The 21,039-nt window shown below is 47.5% G+C and overlaps 10 protein-coding genes across 10 annotated transcripts; 6 read left to right on the forward strand and 4 right to left on the reverse strand.

Annotated features, from left to right (window-relative positions):
* Positions 1-490: 490 nt before the first annotated feature.
* E1B28_000982 (uncharacterized protein) lies at positions 491-1,800 on the forward strand (the record flags this gene model as incomplete). The annotated part of the gene is made up of 2 exons (XM_043146874.1): positions 491-1,204; positions 1,258-1,800. 2 exons carry the CDS (start codon positions 491-493, stop codon positions 1,798-1,800), a joined length of 1,257 nt encoding a protein of 418 aa, XP_043015579.1.
* A 78-nt stretch (positions 1,801-1,878) lies between these two features.
* Positions 1,879-3,922, reverse strand: E1B28_000983 (uncharacterized protein). The gene is made up of 11 exons (XM_043146875.1): positions 3,545-3,922; positions 3,433-3,494; positions 3,308-3,380; positions 3,150-3,256; positions 3,015-3,101; positions 2,823-2,960; positions 2,697-2,771; positions 2,572-2,632; positions 2,397-2,522; positions 2,103-2,342; positions 1,879-2,042 (listed from the first exon to the last, which is right to left on the reverse strand). The coding sequence occupies exons 1-11, from the start codon at positions 3,882-3,884 to the stop codon at positions 1,930-1,932; spliced, it is 1,422 nt and encodes a 473-aa protein (XP_043015580.1). The 5' UTR covers positions 3,885-3,922; the 3' UTR covers positions 1,879-1,929.
* Positions 3,923-4,453: 531 nt separating this feature from the next.
* On the forward strand, positions 4,454-6,807 carry E1B28_000984 (uncharacterized protein; the record flags this gene model as incomplete). Its single annotated transcript, XM_043146876.1, has 16 exons — positions 4,454-4,656; positions 4,716-4,735; positions 4,803-4,899; positions 4,952-5,027; positions 5,084-5,184; positions 5,233-5,354; positions 5,411-5,451; positions 5,502-5,551; positions 5,600-5,780; positions 5,833-5,967; positions 6,025-6,158; positions 6,216-6,260; positions 6,314-6,350; positions 6,405-6,506; positions 6,560-6,663; positions 6,720-6,807. The coding sequence occupies 16 exons, from the start codon at positions 4,454-4,456 to the stop codon at positions 6,805-6,807; spliced, it is 1,536 nt and encodes a 511-aa protein (XP_043015581.1).
* A 288-nt stretch (positions 6,808-7,095) lies between these two features.
* E1B28_000985 (uncharacterized protein) lies at positions 7,096-7,594 on the forward strand (the record flags this gene model as incomplete). Its single annotated transcript, XM_043146877.1, has 3 exons — positions 7,096-7,200; positions 7,262-7,307; positions 7,365-7,594. The coding sequence occupies 3 exons, from the start codon at positions 7,096-7,098 to the stop codon at positions 7,592-7,594; spliced, it is 381 nt and encodes a 126-aa protein (XP_043015582.1).
* On the reverse strand, positions 7,270-8,306 carry E1B28_000986 (uncharacterized protein). The gene is made up of 4 exons (XM_043146878.1): positions 8,129-8,306; positions 7,947-8,071; positions 7,814-7,874; positions 7,270-7,757 (listed from the first exon to the last, which is right to left on the reverse strand). The coding sequence occupies exons 1-4, from the start codon at positions 8,264-8,266 to the stop codon at positions 7,707-7,709; spliced, it is 375 nt and encodes a 124-aa protein (XP_043015583.1). The 5' UTR covers positions 8,267-8,306; the 3' UTR covers positions 7,270-7,706.
* Positions 8,307-8,460: 154 nt separating this feature from the next.
* On the forward strand, positions 8,461-11,249 carry E1B28_000987 (uncharacterized protein; the record flags this gene model as incomplete). Its single annotated transcript, XM_043146879.1, has 16 exons — positions 8,461-8,632; positions 8,692-8,758; positions 8,821-8,981; positions 9,040-9,139; positions 9,194-9,224; positions 9,283-9,297; positions 9,353-9,634; positions 9,697-10,080; positions 10,142-10,204; positions 10,271-10,310; positions 10,367-10,417; positions 10,469-10,483; positions 10,543-10,625; positions 10,686-10,781; positions 10,840-11,035; positions 11,095-11,249. 16 exons carry the CDS (start codon positions 8,461-8,463, stop codon positions 11,247-11,249), a joined length of 1,911 nt encoding a protein of 636 aa, XP_043015584.1.
* Positions 11,250-11,335: 86 nt separating this feature from the next.
* E1B28_000988 (uncharacterized protein) lies at positions 11,336-13,110 on the reverse strand. The gene is made up of 9 exons (XM_043146880.1): positions 12,930-13,110; positions 12,813-12,882; positions 12,610-12,762; positions 12,332-12,551; positions 12,125-12,264; positions 11,925-12,071; positions 11,847-11,876; positions 11,419-11,792; positions 11,336-11,361 (listed from the first exon to the last, which is right to left on the reverse strand). Exons 1-8 carry the CDS (start codon positions 13,012-13,014, stop codon positions 11,684-11,686), a joined length of 954 nt encoding a protein of 317 aa, XP_043015585.1. The 5' UTR covers positions 13,015-13,110; the 3' UTR covers positions 11,336-11,361; positions 11,419-11,683.
* A 2,499-nt stretch (positions 13,111-15,609) lies between these two features.
* On the forward strand, positions 15,610-16,487 carry E1B28_000989 (uncharacterized protein; the record flags this gene model as incomplete). Its single annotated transcript, XM_043146881.1, has 6 exons — positions 15,610-15,665; positions 15,712-15,754; positions 15,804-15,956; positions 16,009-16,161; positions 16,217-16,303; positions 16,362-16,487. The coding sequence occupies 6 exons, from the start codon at positions 15,610-15,612 to the stop codon at positions 16,485-16,487; spliced, it is 618 nt and encodes a 205-aa protein (XP_043015586.1).
* Positions 16,488-16,583: 96 nt separating this feature from the next.
* Positions 16,584-18,655, reverse strand: E1B28_000990 (uncharacterized protein; the record flags this gene model as incomplete). The annotated part of the gene is made up of 10 exons (XM_043146882.1): positions 16,584-16,878; positions 16,933-17,100; positions 17,154-17,302; positions 17,351-17,440; positions 17,501-17,641; positions 17,694-17,800; positions 17,861-18,018; positions 18,072-18,299; positions 18,366-18,509; positions 18,564-18,655. The coding sequence occupies 10 exons, from the start codon at positions 18,653-18,655 to the stop codon at positions 16,584-16,586; spliced, it is 1,572 nt and encodes a 523-aa protein (XP_043015587.1).
* Positions 18,656-18,694: 39 nt separating this feature from the next.
* On the forward strand, positions 18,695-20,959 carry E1B28_000991 (uncharacterized protein; the record flags this gene model as incomplete). The annotated part of the gene is made up of 1 exon (XM_043146883.1): positions 18,695-20,959. One exon carries the CDS (start codon positions 18,695-18,697, stop codon positions 20,957-20,959), a length of 2,265 nt encoding a protein of 754 aa, XP_043015588.1.
* Positions 20,960-21,039: the final 80 nt, after the last annotated feature.

Genomic DNA, 21,039 nt, shown 5'->3' on the forward strand with positions numbered 1-21,039 from the left:
CTAGCACAACGGTCCTCCTACTGCAATGCTGCACTGGTAACCTCTTCAATGGCGCACAACGTCTTTGGGTAGCGTCAGCAATGTGGTATAGTCGAGTGACGAAAATGCGACACCACCCTACTGCGTCAAGGTTACCTTTGGACAGTGGTACTTCGCGACATTCTCCCTTGTCACGAATCCAGGATCAGCTTCGTTGGTCCTGGCGTTTCGCGTAATTTTTGGAACCTCTCCCTTGTGGAGTTCAGATGCTTGCTATTGCACTGCGGCTTGTGTCGTTGCGGAAATTTTTTTCCCCTCTTTTTTGTGCAGAATATACTGGTTGTCGATTGGCGATTCAGTGGTTCTACCCAAATGAGCATGATTTAGATATGTAAAGCAGCATTTTTGTAATGTGTACGGAGCGGATTGAAATACGAAGTTACTTAATGTTTTACGACAAATCGCTGTGCTGCACCGCCTTCCTACAGCAGTATCTTGACACTCGTCCACGATGATTAAGCTCCCTGGTGACGAAGAGCAACTGCTGGAACCGTTGGGAAATTCCGTTGAATTCTCGGAGACCTCAGCAGGTATTTCAGCCTTAGTCCCAGAGGATCCACCTCCCTTATTCGAGCCCTATTCTGCCGATTACTTCATCGACAACACCGGCAATGTTGTTAGCCATGACCTTCATCTCAACACCGATGGAGAGGCTCTCTACCGTTTTCTTCTCTCTCAATCTACCACTCGACCCTCACTCCTCCTTCACTGTAAAGGTTCTCACCAGGAAACACGTTACCGAACTGTTACCTCGAGGCGCTCCGATGGGCACAGTCACCACCGAACGGAGTCGTACACGGAAACTGTCACAGATTTTGACCTTATTATCGACCTCTCAAACGTTCTCCTTTCGCTGCAGGGAGCAGAACCTGCGCATTGGTCATGTTCAGATACAGAACCTGCCTACCGAGGGCGAATGTATCGTGAAATCGAACAACACGCTGGGAAGCGCCGCTCCAGGAGAGCAGAAAACAAAGCCTTCGACAAGTGGACCAGATATCGTGAAAATAGCGGTCTTCCTCCGTGGGTTTCTGATTCCCCACAAGGTCCGCATGTTGATCCCTTACTCCCATCCAACGCACTGAAGTCTTCCAAAACCGTGAGGCAATGGGCAGATGAGTACTGCGCTTCACCGAAACATCTGAAAGAGTTCACATATCGCAAAGTGCATTTCATCATTCATCGTAATTGAGCTCAATTTGACTTTATTGACTGTAGGTGATATATGGTTGGGACATGAACCTCATACACCTACGTGTCAACAATATCATCACCTCGGCTGTAGGACCCCTTTATAGAGGCACCATCGAGGTAGACTTCGAGCATCGAAACAATAAGATCTATATCAGACCTGACAACCAGCTTTCTCGCATCCTCTCGAATGTTTGGTTCAAAATACTGCTTTGGATACTTCTCATTTATCCATTCATCTGGCTCTACAAACGTTTTCACTACCAGGGTGGCGGGAGATGGGAGGTTTGCGGGGGTGCGTATCCTATCACTCGATACATTCCCCTTGAAAGCCTACAACAATCTTCGGGGAAACAACCAGAGCAACCTCCTCCAGACTACAATGATACGGCCACCTCATCCTCGACCGATGATGAGAGAATTAAGACATCCTCAGATGGTAGAAGATTTGTGCGCCAGGGTGTCACGGAGAAGCAATGGTTGACCAAATGGGAGTCGTCTATCAACCAGGCTGTACGAACAGGACACCAGTCGTCAATCCCTCTTGCAGAACCCATCTCACAGTATTAATGTACAACACAAATAATTCTCCAATAGAATGTAATGAGAGTAAACTATTAAATAGTGCAACAAACTATTCAACGTTTCAAGCGGGAGCCCGAGTACCAAGTACACTTGATCGAAACTTACATCTGCGTGTCATATCGTCATTCCCTCTTCAACTTCGAAAGCGCAGCAAAACTTTTCTTTGTCCAGTAACACCAATCCTTTCCCATCGGGGGCCCAATGCACATCTCTAGTATCGAATTGTTCTGTAATAGGCCTTGATCAGGTGTTGCCAGTGACAGGATGGTTTGATACATGGAACTTACTTGCCGGTACACCTATACATTCAGCGACTTCCTCCTGTTCACCAGATGGATTCTGCCACTCGTCGCTCCACGAATATATCCCTCGGTTTCCACAACATATGATCATGGAACCAGGTCGAACCGGGTTCCATCTACAGTGCAATACATTCTGTGAGTGTAGCAGCACGGAACGCAATTTCGGGTTGAACGACTCCTCCGAAGAGGGAAACTGGAAGAGATGAACGGCATTGGGAATATTCTCTTTTGGGTTTCGTGAGACTTGCATTAGGGGGAGAAAAGCGAAAGCTAGCTTACCAAATCGAACGAGAAGGACCGTCCCGGTCTTGTTCCACTCCAATTGAGTTGCGCCGCTCTTGGGATTTGGTTTGGTGTGGTCGGGTTTCGTGATAGAGATTGTATATGGAGTGCGGATCTTATCGTCTTGCAAAACATGTTGAGCAGCGATTCATGTGCTTAGGAATTCATTTACAAGATAAAAATCCCCTCCCATCCGTCGACTCCTGCCAGTTTGAGGGTTCCCTCCATAGGGTCTAGATGGATTTCCAATGAATGGAAGTTATTTTTATTCGGAGGTAAAAGATAATGGATCCTTACAACACCCGCAGGTACTCGACTGGAGATCTCAAGGGTGACCACCGGAGACCAGCTCATACTATCCAGAATATAAATCTACTAAATCTTGAGAGGGTGATTGAATGGGGTGGCGGGCAAGCTACGTACCCGATCATCCCATCCAGAGACGGCAAGAAATGCGCCACTTGGATGCCATGCAACGTGGCGTACACCCAGCGCCGGTTCTGGGTCTGGTGTGAACGAGGCCAATACTTTTCCAGCGAGGGTGATAATGTGGAGTTTGTACTGTGAAAAAAGGGTGAGTGAAATGTGTTGGAATAACACCGGGCATTTAGTCACCTCAAGGTTACCCTCCCATACTGCGAGATGGTTGTCTGTCGGGGAAAGAGCGAAAGACGAAAGTGAGGACGTAGGTAGAGGAAAATGCTAAAAGGGGATGAGATTTTATAGGCATTAGAGTCAGAACATACGTACGCGAACTAGTTTGAATGAATCGGACGTGTCGTAGAGTCCGAGGGTATCCTTCGATTTGTGTCGTTCCGCCAAGATGAAATAGCGGCCATCGGATCGGAATGTAAAGCCTATCAAGGTGAGATCGGAGGACGCATTCCAGTCTAGGAGAGTTGTGATACCTTTATCAGGGTGTATCGGAAATTGAATGTAGGTGGATGCGCCAGTAACTAGAGACCAGACCGTTACTCTTAACTTGAAGAGGCGGATTGAGGGACATCCCAGAGTGACCGAAAAAAGAACTGACACCCCATTCACTAAAGCATAGTAGTGTCCTTCCGTCAGGAGCCCACTCTACTTTCATAAGACCTGAGCCAGATGGTTAATCCCCGAGGCATTTTCAAGGGATGAGACGCAACCTTCTGCACCAGCATCTATCCGAGCATTCCAGTCTTGGTCATGGATCTGAAAGACATGGACTACACCCCTCCTTGCACAGGCGGCGAAAATATATTCCGAATCATAAGACCACGCAGCATGTGTAATCCAGCCATTACTCGAAGGGAGGGATCTTTGAGCAGTGCTGAGGGTGGCGTTTGTGGGAGAGGGTGAAGAGTCGACTAGCCAAGTTTTTGTGATTTGAAAAGAGTCTGAGCGCCTGACAATCAAGCGATCCTGAACAGCAGCGAGAAGGAAATGAGCTCCTGGACTGAAGGAGACCAAGTTGAAGGAGTGTTTGTAGATTTCTGTGAAGTCCATGCTCGACAGAGATCCACGTGACAGTGTGTACGACCACACCGTGCCTGTGACATAAGTTACGTACATGATCAACGATAACCTCCATCTCCGAGCAGGCTGAGCCATTTTCCTTTTCCGGGGCCCGCGGCTTGTTAGTTCCGCGCCGTGGATTCGGCAAAATGCCGTGACTCGTGATACTGCAACACCGGCTAATTTGTCCCGTTAGGAGGCATTTGTAAGACTCGTTGAGACTCGGTATTTATCCGACATCTATTGAAACTGAGTTATGTAGCTCAGTTTTTTCTTTGTTTCTCGTTTATACGCCAGATGTAGTCCGTATCTATCATCTGTCCTAAATCCCGACAAGTTCCCGTGTGAAGCTGATCGTTTGTGGTGTATTACCTCATCGAGCATGATTCCATGGAAATTAGCCGCCGTCGGCAAATGGCCCTATTTATCATCCATACTGTCACAAAGTCCGACTACTTGTCCGATGCTCCCAACCTCAAGAACCAGCAACGGCTAAATGTCATTGGGTATAAGTACTTTCACAACCCTACACCGTTAGCCACACTCACTTCCCCCTTCACATGTCCGATAAAAGCCTGAGCGCTGCATCCTCTGCAACGGGCATTCCTTCAGCTGAACGCCCGATATCCTTTCAAGAGAAAGAGAAAAGCGAATCTTTTCTCGTGGACAAACTAGCACTTGATGACCCATATAATCCCCAAGGGTGGTCGGCAGCTACGAAATGGTACATCACCATGCAGGCTGGCCTTCTCGTGTTGAATGCGTAAGTTTTCTTCCATTCGTCCCTCAAGTTCACTCACGAATTCGATTTTTCACTTTCAGAACCTTTGCCAGCTCTGCACGTGCGTTGTCTCGTTCATTGATCGAAAACGATCTCCAGACCATGACCACACTTCATTTTTTACTTAGCGGGAGGAATAGCGCAAGCTTTGATAGAGGAGTTTCATTTTTCCAGGGAGGTGCAAATCCTCACCGTATCCCTCTTCGTCGCCGGCTATTGTGTTGGGTACGCCGTCCCATTTTCTTCTCTCACCTGTACTGATGTGGTTGCTCGTCAGACCGCTCTTATGGGGACCCTTGTCTGAAGAATTTGGCCGTAGACCAATCTTCCTCGGCACATTTTTCGTATACATGGTACGTTCTTTTCCTACTTCATCTGTCCATTGCTCAGTGTGAGTATGGTTCTCTAGATGTTTCAAATTGGTGCTGCACTCGCCCATAATACCGCCACCATATTGATTACTCGTTTTTTGGGAGGTGTGTTCGCTGCGGCTCCTCTAGCGAACTCCGGGTGAGTTCGTGCCCCTCTTCGATTTCATAGCGATTAAACAATCTTCAGCGCCGTCATATCTGATATTTGGGACGCCAAATCTCGAGGGCGGGCATTGGCTATATTCACTCTCGCTCCGTTTGCGGGTCCCACTTTGGGCCCCACCGTAGCTGGTTTCATTTATGTTTCAGGTAATCAGTTTCGCTCTTTAGAAGGCACCACTCGTGACAGGTTTTCTTTTTGAAAGGCACTTCGTGGCGGTGGCTCTTCTGGATCCTCGCCATATTTGTGAGTAGCTCCCTCGTTGGCAACCCCTCATTCTCAATATGAACTTTCAGGCCGGCGTTTGCTGGATCCTTATGCTATTTACGCTGCCCGAAACTTACATGTAAGTTTCTTCATTTCTGTCGATGTCCTTGTCACTCACTCACCATAGGCCTATCCTCCTCGTTCAACACGCCCAAAAATTGCGCAAAGAGACCGGAGACGATCGCTATTACGCACCTAAGGAGGTCACTAAGAAGACTTTGGGACAGCAAGTCGAACACGTACTTCTCCGACCCTTCAAGATGCTGTTCCAAGAACCAATGTTGTTAGCTATGACGTTGTACATGAGTGTGCGTGCGATTGATTTTTTTCTCCCAATGCTAAACTGATTTATGTACATAGTTTGTTTATGGCTGCCTGTACCTCTGTTTTGCGGCATACCCCATTGTCTTCACGGAAGGCCATCATCTCAATGCCGGGATCTCCGGTCTCATGTACATCCCCATCATGGGCGGCGGCGTTTTGGCTGTCACACTTGTACGTCTTTGTTTGAATCGCCTGCTTTTTGGAGTACTTGTTTACTATCTTGATCAGTATTCGTTTATTTTCAGTCCGCGGTACGAGCGTGAAGTAGAACGATGTGCTCCAAACCCTGTAGTTCCTGAATTCCGATTGGAGACTGCATTAATCGCCGCGCCGTTGTATGCTGCCTCGTTTTTCTGGTTTGGGTACGTCTCCCCTTGCTGTTACTGTTTAATTCATTTGCTCATTTACGATTATTCCAGTTGGACGTCATATCCTTCTGTCTCCCTCTGGGCTCCATTAATGAGGTACGCGGCCTTCAAGACGGGATGTTCTCCTTTGTTTACTTACCTGTTTCAAGCGGGGTCTTAACTGGTTTCGGCATTTGTTGGATTTTCGTAAGCTGGGATCTCCATCTGCAGTCTTGCCTGAACTGATCTTTATCCATTTAGCTGGGACTTTTCAACTATATCATTGACACATATCTGATATCTGCGGCCACTGCTCTCTCCGTTACCACCGTGGTTAGAAGTATATTTGGTGCTGCGTTCCCGGTATGTCTTTTCTCCTTTCACCGACACCTCGGCTCACTTTGCTCTCTTTTCAGCTTTTTGGCGCGCAGATGTATGAAGCTCTGAGTCCGCGGTGGGCATCTTCCTTGCTCGGTTTTGTAGCAATCGCTATGACACCTATACCCTTTGTTTTCATGAAGTAAGGGTGTTTGTTTTCCGCAGAGGATTTGCTTGACTAATTTGTTGTCCCCTCAGATACGGTGCAACACTGCGAGCACGCTCAAAATATACACCGTCTACATCATCCGAGAGATTAAAAGAATCTGAAAATTCTGCAGCGTAAATTGATTTGGGCTGCTCTATCTAGTAGAAAACAATAGACGCCGGACGGACACTCAGGCTAAACTAAATCATTTAATCATACTCGATGTAATATTGTTTACCGTACTCGCGCAGTGGAGGCGGGTCCTGTACTTCTATAGTTATAATCAGGCAAATCAAAGCAAATCAAGGCATTCTTGGATCTTTGGTTTACTGACTGACCAAGGCTTCACCATTGCTTACTAATAGCCTGAGATTCTCATTCACCCTATACGATATTCATTTTCATCTCCTTCCTTCTACATTCAAAATGCCTCCAATGGCCTTTCAAGGACTCGTAACAAAAGTCGGCTACATGAATAAGACGGCTACAGTTACAGTGTCGAGATGGGCGATCCATAAACTCACTGGCAAGGTACTTTACATGGTTCCTCATGGTTCCTCATGGTTTGATTAACCCTCTTGGGTTGTAACAGCGCATAGATAGGAGCAAAAAGTATCTCACTCATGATCCTCAAAATAGTGCGTTCTCTTCTTGGCACCGAAAGGAAACACATCTTGAGCTCGAATGACTGCCAGAATTAAGGAAAGACGACGTCGTTATCATTCGAAACTGCCCACCGATTTCTGCTAGGAAGAGATTCAAACTGGAAAGAATCGTAAAAAGTCCGGAGACGGAGCGAGAGAAGTTGCGTGCACAGAGAGTGGAGGAGGCACAGTCCCAGGATGCACATTCAAATTCACCTATATTACAAGCATTATCGTCGCCGTCGCCGCTGCCACCGTCTACTATACAAGCTAATGCTTAATAACAACGTGAGCGCACCATGATCCGTTTGGACGACGATGCATCCGAGTTGAGGATTCAAAGAAGACCTTTGCAAACGAAGGGCTAGAAGAGGCGCTGCTTTCGAGACGTTATTACTGTTGTTGCTCCTGTTGCTGTTGAATAGCGGTTTGCATTTCAACAAGCTTGGATGGTCTGTATAAGCAGATGCCAGTATGTTAGATGTAAATGATGGACACACTTCGAGTTTTTTCTTCTCCGACTTGGTCTCGACGTCCTTTATCTGTACCTCTATTCTGTTTCTAAGGCGGCCATACATGAGAGTTAGAGTTATTGGCCATAGCTTGATGTATCTGTATCCCGGAAACACGCACATTTCTCCACGAATAAACTCGAGCCGCGTATCAACATTACTCTTCGCCTCTGCCTGATCTTGTTTCACTAAAACGGGCCCGATTTGCTTGTACACCTCATTTCCTGGCTTCAAAAGCGCAAACTCCTGTGGAACCAGGAGATTTATGAGAAAAATCACACGGATGGACAGGAGATATCACACCTTTTTCACCATTTCATTCTCGGATAACTGTGCATCCAGTCTCTGCCTCGCATCGACTGCAACGGATAAATCCGACTGGAGCTTTTGGAAGTCTTTTGATGCTATCTGTAGCTTCTCCTGAAGTGCAAGTAACGACATTGCGATTCAAACTTTTTTGGGATGATGATTTTGAGACGATGATCTAGGGTGGTAATATCGCATATCTTATCGGTTCATGATCTCTGACCTCCCATGGCCGGAAGGAACTCCGTTATTTCCACCACCTGCAATGTATTATAAAAACCAGATACCATTTCTCTCGTGCTTCCGCATATCTGCGAGCTTGACCCATCATGTCTTTTCCTGTAAAGATTGACTGGTCCAAAGTTGATCAACCACAACTCGTCCTTCAGCGCTTCCCGAGCCGTCGATCTGTTGTTTATGGGACCAAAGGAATCGTTTCTTCCTCACAACCATTAGCTACAGAAGTCGGATTGGAGATTTTGCGAAAGGGGGGGAATGCCGGTCAGTCGCACATCGACAAAGGTCGAAAATACAGTCAACGACGTTTTCCTTTCATCTAGCTGATGCTGCAGTTGCTACCTCTGCGGCTCTCAACGTTACCGAGCCCAGCTGTTGCGGAATTGGAGGGTACGTTGGTGGAGTATCGCATTATCCGAGTGAATGGCACTGATCCTTTCTCCTTTTTTCAGAGACGCCTTTTGTCTCTTCTACGACGCCAAGACCAAACAAGTCAAGGCTCTGAATGGTTCAGGTCGATCGCCACAGAAGTTGACTATCGATCACGTCCGTCAGCGCGGTATAAAGGGCTCGCAAATTCCCGTTACGGACTTGAACGCGGTTACTGTTCCAGGTCAACTGGTGGTGGTTTCTTGCGAGTTGATGTTCGACTTAACCTCCTCACTATCTAGGTGCTGCCGCCGCTTGGGTGGACACTGTCGAAAAATTCGGTAGTGGTAAGTTGACAGTTGCAGAAGTACTGGAGCCCGCCATTAGGCTTGCAGAGGAAGGGTTGGTATCCATCTCATCGTCGTGAAGAAATGTTTTATCGATAATTTCCAACAGAGTTCCCGTCTCTGAGATTCACAGTTTTTCGGTATTTCTTAACTCATCCATATATCGAACACAAAGCTAAGCCAATCGAATCTGAACAGTGGCAGCGTTCTGAGGTTCGTGTCTACCCACAAAAGACCTCCGAATGTACGATAACGTGCGGGTATTCAGAAATTGATCCAAAATGCTTCACCGAACGGTCACGAAATGCTTCTCAACGGGAAAGCACCTCTTCCAGGTCAAATCATAAAGCTGCCCAATCTTGCGAAGACGTTCAGGGAGCTTGCCACGAAAGGGAAAGATGGTTTCTACAAGGGTCGTGTTGCTGAAGCCATTGTTGAACTGATACAGAGTAAGGGCGGTGTAATGGAACTGGATGATCTCGCAAAGCACGCGACTACTGTTGTTGAACCTCTCAAATATACATATGCTGGAGAAGTCAATGTATATGAGGTGCGTTGACTGAGCTATCCCGATTCTAATTGTCCCACCCTCTCACAATGGTTTCTCGTTAGTGTCCTCCGAACGGCCAAGGTACCGTGTGTCCTTCTCGTTCTTTCGTTCCTAGCCCAGTGTATCCTGTTTATCTAGGTATAATTGCACTCATTGCACTGGGCATTCTCGAGAGCGCTCAAGAGCAAGGGATCGTAAAGCCGTTATCTGAGTTTGAGCACAATTCCCCCGAATACCTTCATGTTCTAGTGGAAGCATTACGGTACGCGCTGCATTCCTTTATGTCTATATCCTTTTTGTTGACTTTCTGGAAACAGCCTCGCGTTCGCTGGTACGGGTGTTCCTTGGTACTCAACCTCCACCGTAGTTTAATCAAAACAGACGGTCAGCGGTATGTCACCGACCCCGACGTTGTACACGTCCCGGTCAAAGAGTTGTTGGACAAGGTGCGTACAATCATTCGCTGAGACTTGGGTCAGATGTTCACGCCTTTTATTTTTCAAATAGGAATATCTGGCGTCTAGAGCAAAGCTGATCGACCTTACCAAGTGTAATCCCAAAGTCATCCACGTCCGTTCTTTCGTTGTTTTTCTTCCATTTTTACCGCATTTTTACCTTAAATATTTTCCCATTCAGGGAAGTCCAGTTAACAGTTCGGATACTGTCTACTTTTCAGGTAAGGTCGTCGAACCCTCGTCGTATGGAACCTCATACCCTTTCAAATTCGTCTAGTAACAGATCAGTGGGGTAACGCGTGCAGTTACATTCAAAGCAATTATGCCGGTGAGGCAAGCCTGTTAGTTTTGTCGAAACCTTTCTCAAGTCTGTGTTCAGGATTTGGAACTGGAGGTATACACAGCCTGAGTCTATCAAGCACCGTTTTCTGATGCGATCGTACAACAATCAAGCGGTTCCTAAAGGATGCGGCTTCACGTTACAAAACCGTGGTACAGGATTTGTGTTGGACGAGAATCACCCTAATGCTCTCAAGGTGCGTGTGCAGGGAAGTTTCGATGGAGTGCATGAGGGGGCTGATCTTTCACCCGAAAAGGGGGGGAAACGCACGTATCATACGATTATACCATGCCTCGCAACAAGAGGTGATGACTTATTCCTGAGCTTTGGCGTCATGGGCGGGTTTATGCAAGTCAGTTCATCTACTCATGGGCGTTGACTGCGGTTGCTAAATTCGACGAGCCACTTAGCCTCAAGGTCATGTCCAAGTACTACTAAATATCCTTCGAGGTTTCACTCCTCAGGCGGCATTGGATGCCCCTCGTTTCTGCATATCTCCCGGAAGTCCAGAAAATCAGAGTCGCAATACCAGCGTTCCCGGAGACATAAACAGCGAAGTGTATTTCGAAGAGGGTATAAGCGACGAAACGATCGCGAAGCTCCGAGGTGAGGACTCGATTTTGGAGAGTAAAATTTGAAGATTAGCCGACTGCCATATTCTCTAGCATTGGGGCATGACGCACGCAAAGCCGCCGGGTTCGAGCGTGCGATCATGGGCCGCGGTCAAGTCATACAGAAGATTAACGATGCGTCAGGAAAGACCGTCTGGGCAGCGGGGTCTGACCCACGATGTGACGGACAAGCTGCTGCTCAGATATAACAAGCAATAAGATCAACAATATCCAAACGACTATAGTACAGTTTAAAATAGGATGTATGTCCACAATTAAATGTTTCCATCATCTACATTCTACGTTGTCGCTCTGAACCAACTGCAGGAAGGCACTTTAGACCTATAGTAAATGGTAGCTGCATTCGATAGCACGCACCTGCCTGCTTCCGACGGTAGTCACGGAGGTCTTTAGTTTTATCCGGACCTACAATCTTCCCCCAACCTGCTAGCGGAATCACCATTGCGGTCATGTTATCGTCACCCCCTAGCTCCTCCACGTAAGACAGAATTCGGTAAGCAGCAGTTTTGGGATCTGAAGCATCCCTGACCAAGTCGACTACTTCATCATCCGAGATGACCGAAGAAACTCCGTCAGAAACCAATACTATGTAAGCCCAGTCTCCTCCTGAAGAGTGGGAGAGTCAATGAAGATCGCACGATGTGAGCACAGTAAACACGCCTTTCAACAATTTTGTTCTAACTTCCGGTTCTGGGGTCACTCCAAACTTTTTGAACCGAAGGTCGCCGAGACTACAGAACAGGTCGTATGGGTTCCAGAGCATTGATGGAGAGTATACCACTTACCCTCTTGTATTTGCAAGTGCACCCATCCACCTGAATTCAATGAGCCAGAAGCTGACTAACACGTGCTGGAGAACATACCGAGATTCACCGAACGAATCTGTGATCAAGGCGGAGCCCATCATCCGTCGCAGTCTGATGGATTCCACTCGAGAATCTGCATGATGGTTTTCTGTCATTGGTACCACTTTACCTCCATCGGTAGAACAGAGGAGTACCCGTGTATCACTACAATCTCGCAGTTCAATTGTTGTGCTCTGACACGCGTCGGAACTACGTACCCGCAATGGGCGACAGTAAGCGCTACTCGGTCAGCAGAGAAAAATGGGGAAGCGGGAGCGTCAAGAGAGTGAAGGAGTACTACAGAAGCCGTAGCCCCGCTATCCTGTGCTATAGGATCAGAGGATAAGTGCCGGTCCACCTGGTCAATCACAACAAGAATAAATACGTCGTGGTGAAAAATATCAAGGATTGTGACATCGACACACTTCAAAAAAGGTTTGCGTTGAACGCGCTTCAAGGTCCATGATGGGGGTGCCATCTGACGGGTTGATCCAGGGAGTGAGGGCACCACCTCGAAATCGTTTGAAGTAGCCTCCAAGTTCCTTAATCCAGGCGAAGAGTTCAGGAATAGCGCTCGGATTCACAGACTCAAACAGGCCGTGCAGTTCCTGACGTAGGAATTGGGAGACAGCTGAGCCACCATGTCTGTGAACCAAACAAAGGTCATTGAAACACGACCTTTCCGACCTGCTATTCGACGCACCCATCGTAGATTCCTACAAAAACAACTTGCCTTGCAAGCAGATCACCAACACTTTCAGGGTCCCAGTCAACATCGTGAGATTTCTTCACGCTCATTCTCAATTCCTCCGGGTCAAGTGAGAGGGCAGCAAATGCGTAGAAGTCCTCCTGATGACTGAGGTTAAACGTGAATGGATGTTACATAGAGTTGTAGTAATGGCTTGCCTTCGGTTTCCACGTGAATTGGCGACACCTATGACTTTAGGAGAAGCAAGAGGAAGGCGGATGATTCCACCTGGAATATTCTGAGATTACTGGGGAAAATAATGGGGTGAAGCTAACCTGGATTTGCGTAGCGAATATAGTCATGATAATAACGAACAGACTTTCGCCTGAACGAACATTTGATAAAGTGACTATGGGCCATTGAAAGCTTGAGCCGGCCTCAAGCCCAGATGCATTGACGGTGGCCTGGATGGACCGGAGAAGAGAAGAGTTACAGTTCAAGTTGAGTTGAGGCATGGGCGATCACGTGTTTCCTCTCGCCCATGCCGCCCGCGTCCATGACCCAAATGACTGAAAGCGGCCGAGTGTTCTCATATACATATAATCGTCAGTCTCGGGCATCTGTACTGGACGGTCAACATTCCTGGTCTTTGTGTATTCTTGAGCAACGAGCATTCCACCCACATATGGGTCCCATTCGCCAAGGCACCTCTACCCACTGTCAACAACAGCATGAGCGATATTTGTCCTCCGCTGCCCTTTTAGGACCACCAGAACAGTCGACTGTTTCTTATAGATCTAAAATCTATCTACTGTCTATCTATCTATAGTGGTATAGATCTCCTCGATCATTGGAACATTAATCGCTGACACTTCAATGTAGAAAGCACTACTAGTTGGATCCTAGTTTCCTTGAAGTCGTGGCAACGTTGAACTCATCTGTCAACGTTTTTGGCTCAGTCATGCATGTATACTGTGATGGTGACACTACGCATCGATATGATGCAGGTCCCCTGCGTTTCTGTGACTGTCAGCTTAACTCCTGCGTCGCCAAGTTGACATCAGGCAAGTAGGGTCTCCATCAACAGATTGAAGAAGCTTACACCCCCACCCCTGGGAGTTAGAATAACATGATAACAGGCGGGTTGTCATCACATCAGAGTTAGGGGATGATCATTCTAATACATATCTGATATCAAGGTACCTACTCACTGAAGCAGTCCAAGGCGAGGTATTTAAGTGCGCACAGGGCCCCGATAGGCCTGTGCTTTCCCGGTTCTCTCTGCTTCTGCTCCTGGCTGGTTCCCCAAAACTGAAAGATGGCTCCTACCCCGGTCGGTGAAGCTTACACGACTGTCGCTCCTTTCGATTTCGGTGTACGATTAGGAATCGTATTCATCATTCAAGCCGCCTGTTTATCAGCGTTGGCGGTCTCTTCTCTTCTGGCGTACATTATTGTGAGTGATTCCGGACGTGGTCTCGATCAGAAGCCTGAAGGGATTGCCCACCTCGATAGTACTCGACCACACCGTGGGCACGACGAACATGGATTGTTTCGACTCACGTGCACTATTATCTTGTCAGCCTTTTGGTGGCCGACCTGACTCAAGCAACTGGTACGCTCTTTCCTCATCGTTCCGAGGCGTTTAGTTCTGATGATATACGGATGCGTGAACTGCAGGCGCGCTCTTGAATATAAAATGGGTAGCAGACGCTGTGAGTTTAGAGTGATTTGGGTATTTCAACAATCCAGCCTTCTCAATAGTGCCCGACAGCGAGTGACTGAGGGTGCATTATGTATAGCACAAGGTTCGACCTATGCTCGACAAAGCTATACGGATTCTCACTAGTATTCAGGTATCCTCAAGCAAGTTGGTGACGTCGGGGTCGCCCTCACGTTAGTTTTCAACTATTCATCCATCCTACATTCGGCTGACTAGAAAGATTCTCGTAGGTCTCTTGTAAGTTTGTTTCTACTTTTTAACGCTCAAGAAATTTGACAAGGTGTAGGCAATAGCAGTCCAAACTTTCCTGGTGTTAGTGCTTCGCGTTCATTCCTCTCCCAACGTAGCAATCCTTGTGCTTGTTGCAATATGGTGTTTCATAGCACTAATTGTTGGAATTCCTTTCGCAATACACCGCAACGATAATTATTATGGGAGCAATGGGAGCACCGATTATTGTGAGTATAAACAGGCGATGTGCATACTATAATTGATACTGATCTGCTGTAGGGTGTTGGATCACGGAGCCCTTTCCTCAAGAGCGTATAGCTTTGGAATATCTGTGGATGTGGGTTGCAGCCTTTGTTAATTGTATCTGTTATCTTGCTATCGCACTCGCAATTAAAGGTGTGCCCTCCGATTAAGATCGAGACTTTCGTAGTCTGACGATTTCTAGGAATCATGATTGTGGAGCAGGGTCGCATATGCTTCAGAAGGCCACCGAGAAACCATGATTGGCTAGTTTTGACTAGAGTTAACAGCGATTCGGAGAAGTCTCGCGGGAAGTCTATAACGTTGCAAATGCTCTTGTAAAGCTGATCTCTTCTTATTCTATGCACTACAGCGCTGACACAGATTTCAGCTATCCCTTGATCTACATCATCACTGTCCTGCCGATAGCTCTCGTTCGTTGGCTGGCCTTCGCAGGCACCGAAGTGCCATTTGTAGCGACCGTCTTTTCCTCGATGCTATTTTCTCTATCAGGCCTCTTCAATGTGTGTCTTTTTGCATACACAAGACCAAAGCTTCTACCTCAGCGACACAATGATTCTTTAACTTCTTCGATGTCCTCGACCTACACTTATACTTCCTCGGGGGAAGGTCCGACCAGTCCCAAAGCTTTTTGAACCGCTAGGCTTTCCAAGTCACCTCTTATGTTTCCGCTACTGTGTAATATAGTATATTTTACGTCGAAATATCGTCAGAGCTGTCCAATGCGTAACCGTCCGCCAAAGTAACCCCTGACTACGATGACGTAATATGCATACCGTTCTTCGATACCCACTCTGAGGATGGGGGGAAACCAATCGGTCCCAAAGATAACTGCCCAGGATCGCGCAATACTAGAGTTGGTACATCTGGCATTCATGTTTAGCCCACACTGATTCTGTCAGTCTCAAATTGCAGCGAGATAAAGTAAAGCAATACCAGAAACAGGTATGCAACTATCGCCACAAACGCACGTCCGACCGACGAGCTCTCGCAGATTCAGTCGGTCTTGGATCGTGAACAAGCTATCGCCAAGTCATTCCTCGCAGCTGGTCAGAAAGACAGAGCTCTCACAGCACTGCGGAGACGAAAATATCAACAAAGTCTCTTGGTCAAGACAGACGGTCAGCTTGAGAATTTGGAACAATTAGTGCGCTATCATTTTTCTACTCTGTGTAATTCGACTTCAATTTTCCTTACAGGTGTCGAGTATAGAATTTTCATTGATTGAAGTTTCTGTCCTGCACGGGTTGAAACAAGGGAATGAAGTGTTAAAAGAGATTCACAAGGAGATGAATATTGAATCCGTGGAGAGACTTTTGGAGGAGACAGCAGAGGCTCGAGAGTACCAGAGGGTATGCACGATTAGCTGGCCCCAGGAACCACCCATACTCACCTTGCCGGACGTAGGAAATCGACGACATGCTTGCCAATAATCTCACACTGGAGGATGAAGAAGTTGTTCAAGCAGAGTTACTCGCACTCCAGGCCGACCAAGTTAGTTCTTATCTTCCTCTAGTTGGAGCTAGTCGCTGACGCTGACATCTCTGTTTAGCTCAAAGCACCAGTCAAGGTACCGGAACAAGAACAGAAAGAGGCAAACAAACTCCCTTCTGTTCCTACGACCGAACCGCATTCGACAGAGCCGGCAAAGGAAGAACGGATTACTATACCCGCATAATTCTTTGATTTACAGACGTCTAGTATACAACGTAATATATGATATACTTATGCGTAACCCAATGCATAAACCACAACGCTAACCTGACCACCTATTCTACCAACCCTCAAAGTCTCCAAAACCAAGTTTTCGTTTCTTTCTGGGTTCTTCCACCTCATTGCTGGCACTTCCATCTTGTGCCCGCTTCAAATTCAGATATTTACCAACGCCTCCCCCAGCTTTACCACTAGTGGAGGCTGCTTCTCCGCCAATCTTGAGACCGAACCAATTTGTGTCGTCAGCTGGCTTCTTCTCGGGTGCCTTTTCAACGATAGTTCCGTTCTGGTTTGCCTCTCGTCGCGCGAGCTTCTTAGCAAGCCGGGTTTTGTACTCCTCGAAAGGGTCCTGGTAGCTATTCGAGCTTCAGGGTCAGCAGATACTAGAGTGGGTGATCACTGCAACGCACATAATGACCTCTGTAATCTTTACCGGCTTCGCGGGACGTTCTGTACCCTCTTTCCGCGGTAGTTTCTCCAAGGTATTCAAAACATCTTCACCACCCACTAATTTTCCGAACACTGTATGTTTCCGGTCCAGATGGGGAGTCGCTTTGAAGGTAATATACCACTGTGACCTAGAAGAATTTACCGTTCATCCGTCGCTCCACGCAGCTGCAGGTTGACTCACCCATTGCTACTGGCACCCTTGTTGGCCATCGCCACCACTCCTCGGCTATCGTGCTTCGCAGCACCTTTCAGGTCATACTCATCTCGGAAGGGTGTACCCCAATAGGACTCTCCTCCAGCGCCGGTCCCAGTTGGATCACCGGTTTGAGCCTAATACCCTGTAGATCGATTGACGTCCCGTCAAAAGTTAACACGCACCATAAAGCCTGGTATTAGGCGATGGAACAGGCAGTTATCGTATTTTCCAGCCCGAGCCAACATGAGGAAGTTATAGCAGGTTTTCGGGGCCTGGAGAATCATAGATTAGTCAACGACTAATTCAAGCGAGATCCAAGACTTCAACCTTACTTTTTCACAATATAGTTCGAGATTCAAGCTACCCCCTCCCAAACTTGTGACCACCCGGACGTACGCACGACGTTTCCCAACATCCTTTTCCTTTCCTTTACCTTTAGGGGGGTTCGATATTTCCTCAAACATGAGCTCTTCCTTCAAACAATCAGCCTAACGTTGCATTTATGTCATTGCAGGATGAGCTTACTTCGTCCCAAAGCAACTTGCTGGAATTTCCACTTGCTGTTTGAGGATCCACAGAGGTGGAAGTTAGCGATGCACCCGGAAGTCCGCTCGAGTAAGGTGAGATATTCCCTCAGAATTCCAGACAAGTCAGGTTGGTCGTGAAAACGACACTTACATGAAAAAACTCACAAGGTACGGCGTCTTTGGTTTTGACTAATGCTGGTTGAGCCGGCTTTGGAGCAGGTTTCGTCGCTATAGCAGTCTTGGCGGTGTTGGTGGATGTCGACGCGGTTGGAACAGACATGGGGGTGAAACCGTGAGGGTTCTGTAAAGTAATCACGTCCTGTCTGGAAGTCATATCTGAGCAAACAATTCCTGACGGAGTTGAGCAAATACACACTTTTTGAACGGCACATCATTCACCAAATCCTTCCCCCCTTTGATACTCTCCGCGAGAAATACGTTGCCTGTTGTCGCAATGGCTACAATGTGGGAGTGCTCGTTGAACGGTTTGAAGGATATTGGGTCGTGTATTTCGCCTGACGCTTCCTTGCGTGAATAATGCAATGTTATGAGATCGGCAGGTGTGAGAGGTTCTTTGGTTATGGGATGAGTATTGTTATGTTGCCTGTGATGATAATCTTGTCAGGTTGTGGGACAACGGCGACAACGGCGTAACCTAGTGTGAACGTACTTGAGCCACGGTATGATATTCACCAAGTCGAAAACGTGTCCCGTTCCGTCAGCATTTCTGGCGCAAACTGGATGCGTGAAAGGCTGGAAAGATAGTGCGCAACAATCAAAGGGAGTTCGTGCAGCCGCGTGCGCCTGTGTTTTACTTGAATTGAAATGTTCCTTCAATCTGCACGCAAGGTAAAGCTGAAAAACTTACGCTTGGTAGCCTGTAGAGGCTGAATGAGAGCCAAACATTCCCGTATGTTCTGCATGGGTGATATAGAGTTTGTTGGAATTTCCGTGACCCATGATGGTGGCTGGTGAAAAAATTTGAAATGGTTATGTAACATGCTTCTTCGTGCATCTCCTCAGGCGTCGGTCATTTTATTCGATTTTCTAGCCCCCAGTCTCTGCAGAGCTGCTAGAGTTTCTGCCAACTCATTCTCTACCTCATCTAGCTCTTGGGTCCCAAATCGAAGTCAATTTGCTAATGCACCACGTCTCAATTACGACCCTTCACAGGACATTCATCCAAAAACCTTCGCCCAGCTCAAGTCTCTCATAACAAGTGCGGGCGTCAGACGCGAAATTTCAGAGCCCGAAAAAAAAGCAGACCTTTACAACTCCATTTTAATCAGGCTCGACAAGGCTCTTCGGGATGGAGACCCTACAGCTGCCTTAGAATGTTGGCGCAAACTAGTCAACCATGATTTTATACCTTTAATCCCCACTCACGATCTCAAACGAATGTCACAACTCGTATCTTCCTCACTCATTCCTCCACCCACTTCTCCACAGCCTCTCATAGATGGCGTAGAACATGTCGCTGTCGTTACTGCCGCCTCCCGTCACACAGATGCGTTAGTAGCAGCCATGGTCTTTCATATCCAACGCAACGACCCGGATGCTGTGTTTTCCCTCTACGATCGTTTCAAGGCGATGATGCTCGAGAAAGGCGTCTGGGAAGATTCACAGGCGGAAGAACGGGACGAAACTAAGGAACCTGAATACGAAGCTTTGGCCTCGATAGACAACAGTCCACGACGTTACGGTTATCCAGGTTACATCAGAGTGCTCCTAGCAGTCACAACAGCTCATGCTATGTGCAATGACCTCCCGGGCGCAGTCGCTACGTGTCTGGATACCAGTATCCGCTTCCACTATTTTACGAACGCAGAATTCTTATCCCACCTTGACCATGAACCTAAACTACGAGAGAAGGTGGAGACATACATTCGAAAGCTGGATTTGGCCAAATTGCTCTCGCGTCCACCTTCATTTTCGAGACACATTCTGAACCTGGGTAATGGACATTCATGGAAGTTGAGCAAACTCTACGAGAGCGTCATGGAGGGAATCGCAGGGCCTGATCCTTTCATTGCTGCAGACCCAAAGTTAAAGACAAGCAAGAAGCTCGTGTCCATGACGCCAGTGGGATTCACTTCCTTCTTGACGGCATTCCACTTATGCAACAGCCAGACTTTTGCACGGAGATTATGGGAGATTTTACCGACTCTTGGAATCACCCATGACATTTCGATGTGGAACGCGCTCTTAGACGCGTCTGGTCGAAGCGGGTTGTATAAAGAAGCGCAAGGGACATGGGATCTGATGGTTTCGCAAGGAGTGCAGCCCGACGCTTTGACACACAGGGCGATGATATCAGCATTTTTCAATGGAAGACGACCGCGACTTGCTATGGAACACTTTCGCGAGTTTCAATCTCAATGTACGGAGAGGCCATTCTGTCCTGAGGATGTTCTGTCTGTTTACAACACTGTGCTCAGCGGCCTACTCAACGCCAATCGTTCTAATCAAGCCAACGCGTTCTTGGACATGATGGAGCAGGGCGATCCAAGACCGGACGTGGTTTCGTACAATACATTTCTGGGTCACTTTACGCGCCAGAAGGACTTGCGGAGTATCACTGACATCATGGATAGAATGTCGGCGAGAGGTGTCGCCGGGGATACCTTCACATACTCAACCATTCTCTCTGCGTTGTTGAAAGTAGGCCGTGTGGATGCAACTGATTTGGTCTTGGGGATAATGGAGAAACAGGGCATTGAACCAAGCGTTGCAACATACACAGCAATAATTGCCAGTCAGATGAGGGAAGCGGATGAGGAGCATTTCAGGGGAGCATTGGCTCTCTTGAAAAAAATGGAGGCAGACGATCAACTGCAGCCTAACGCAATGACTTACATGACAGTGTTGAAAGGGGTTCATCGGGGGAATTTCCTTACACCAAGCAAAGTGGAACAAGTCACAGACTTTATTGTGAAACGTATAGAGCAGCGGACGGGGAAGCTTGGGGGCCCTGAATACACGACTCTCATTCGAGAATGGCTTGAGGGGGAACACCCCAATGGCGCAGAGAAAGCATTCGAGATATACCAAAAGATGCGTGGGCATATTATTACAATCTCATTTCATACTTGGGAAGTGCTACTTGCGGGACTGGTGCAGAGAGGGAATTGGACACTTGCTGAAGAGGTGGTGAGGGACATGATGATGAGACCTGGTGAGCCTCCGGGTCCATTGATGGCCCTCGTCGACCAAGTACGCTGGCGAAAACGAGAAAAGAGGTCTAAGAGGTCTATAATAGAATGACAACACTAGTAATGTACATACAAACGTTAGTGAAGCCTTCTGACCGAGCCTGATCCTCGTATACGTATTGGTATTGCCCA

This window comes from Marasmius oreades, chromosome 1 (genome assembly GCF_018924745.1).
Source record: "Marasmius oreades isolate 03SP1 chromosome 1, whole genome shotgun sequence".
NCBI lineage: Eukaryota > Fungi > Basidiomycota > Agaricomycetes > Agaricales > Marasmiaceae > Marasmius > Marasmius oreades.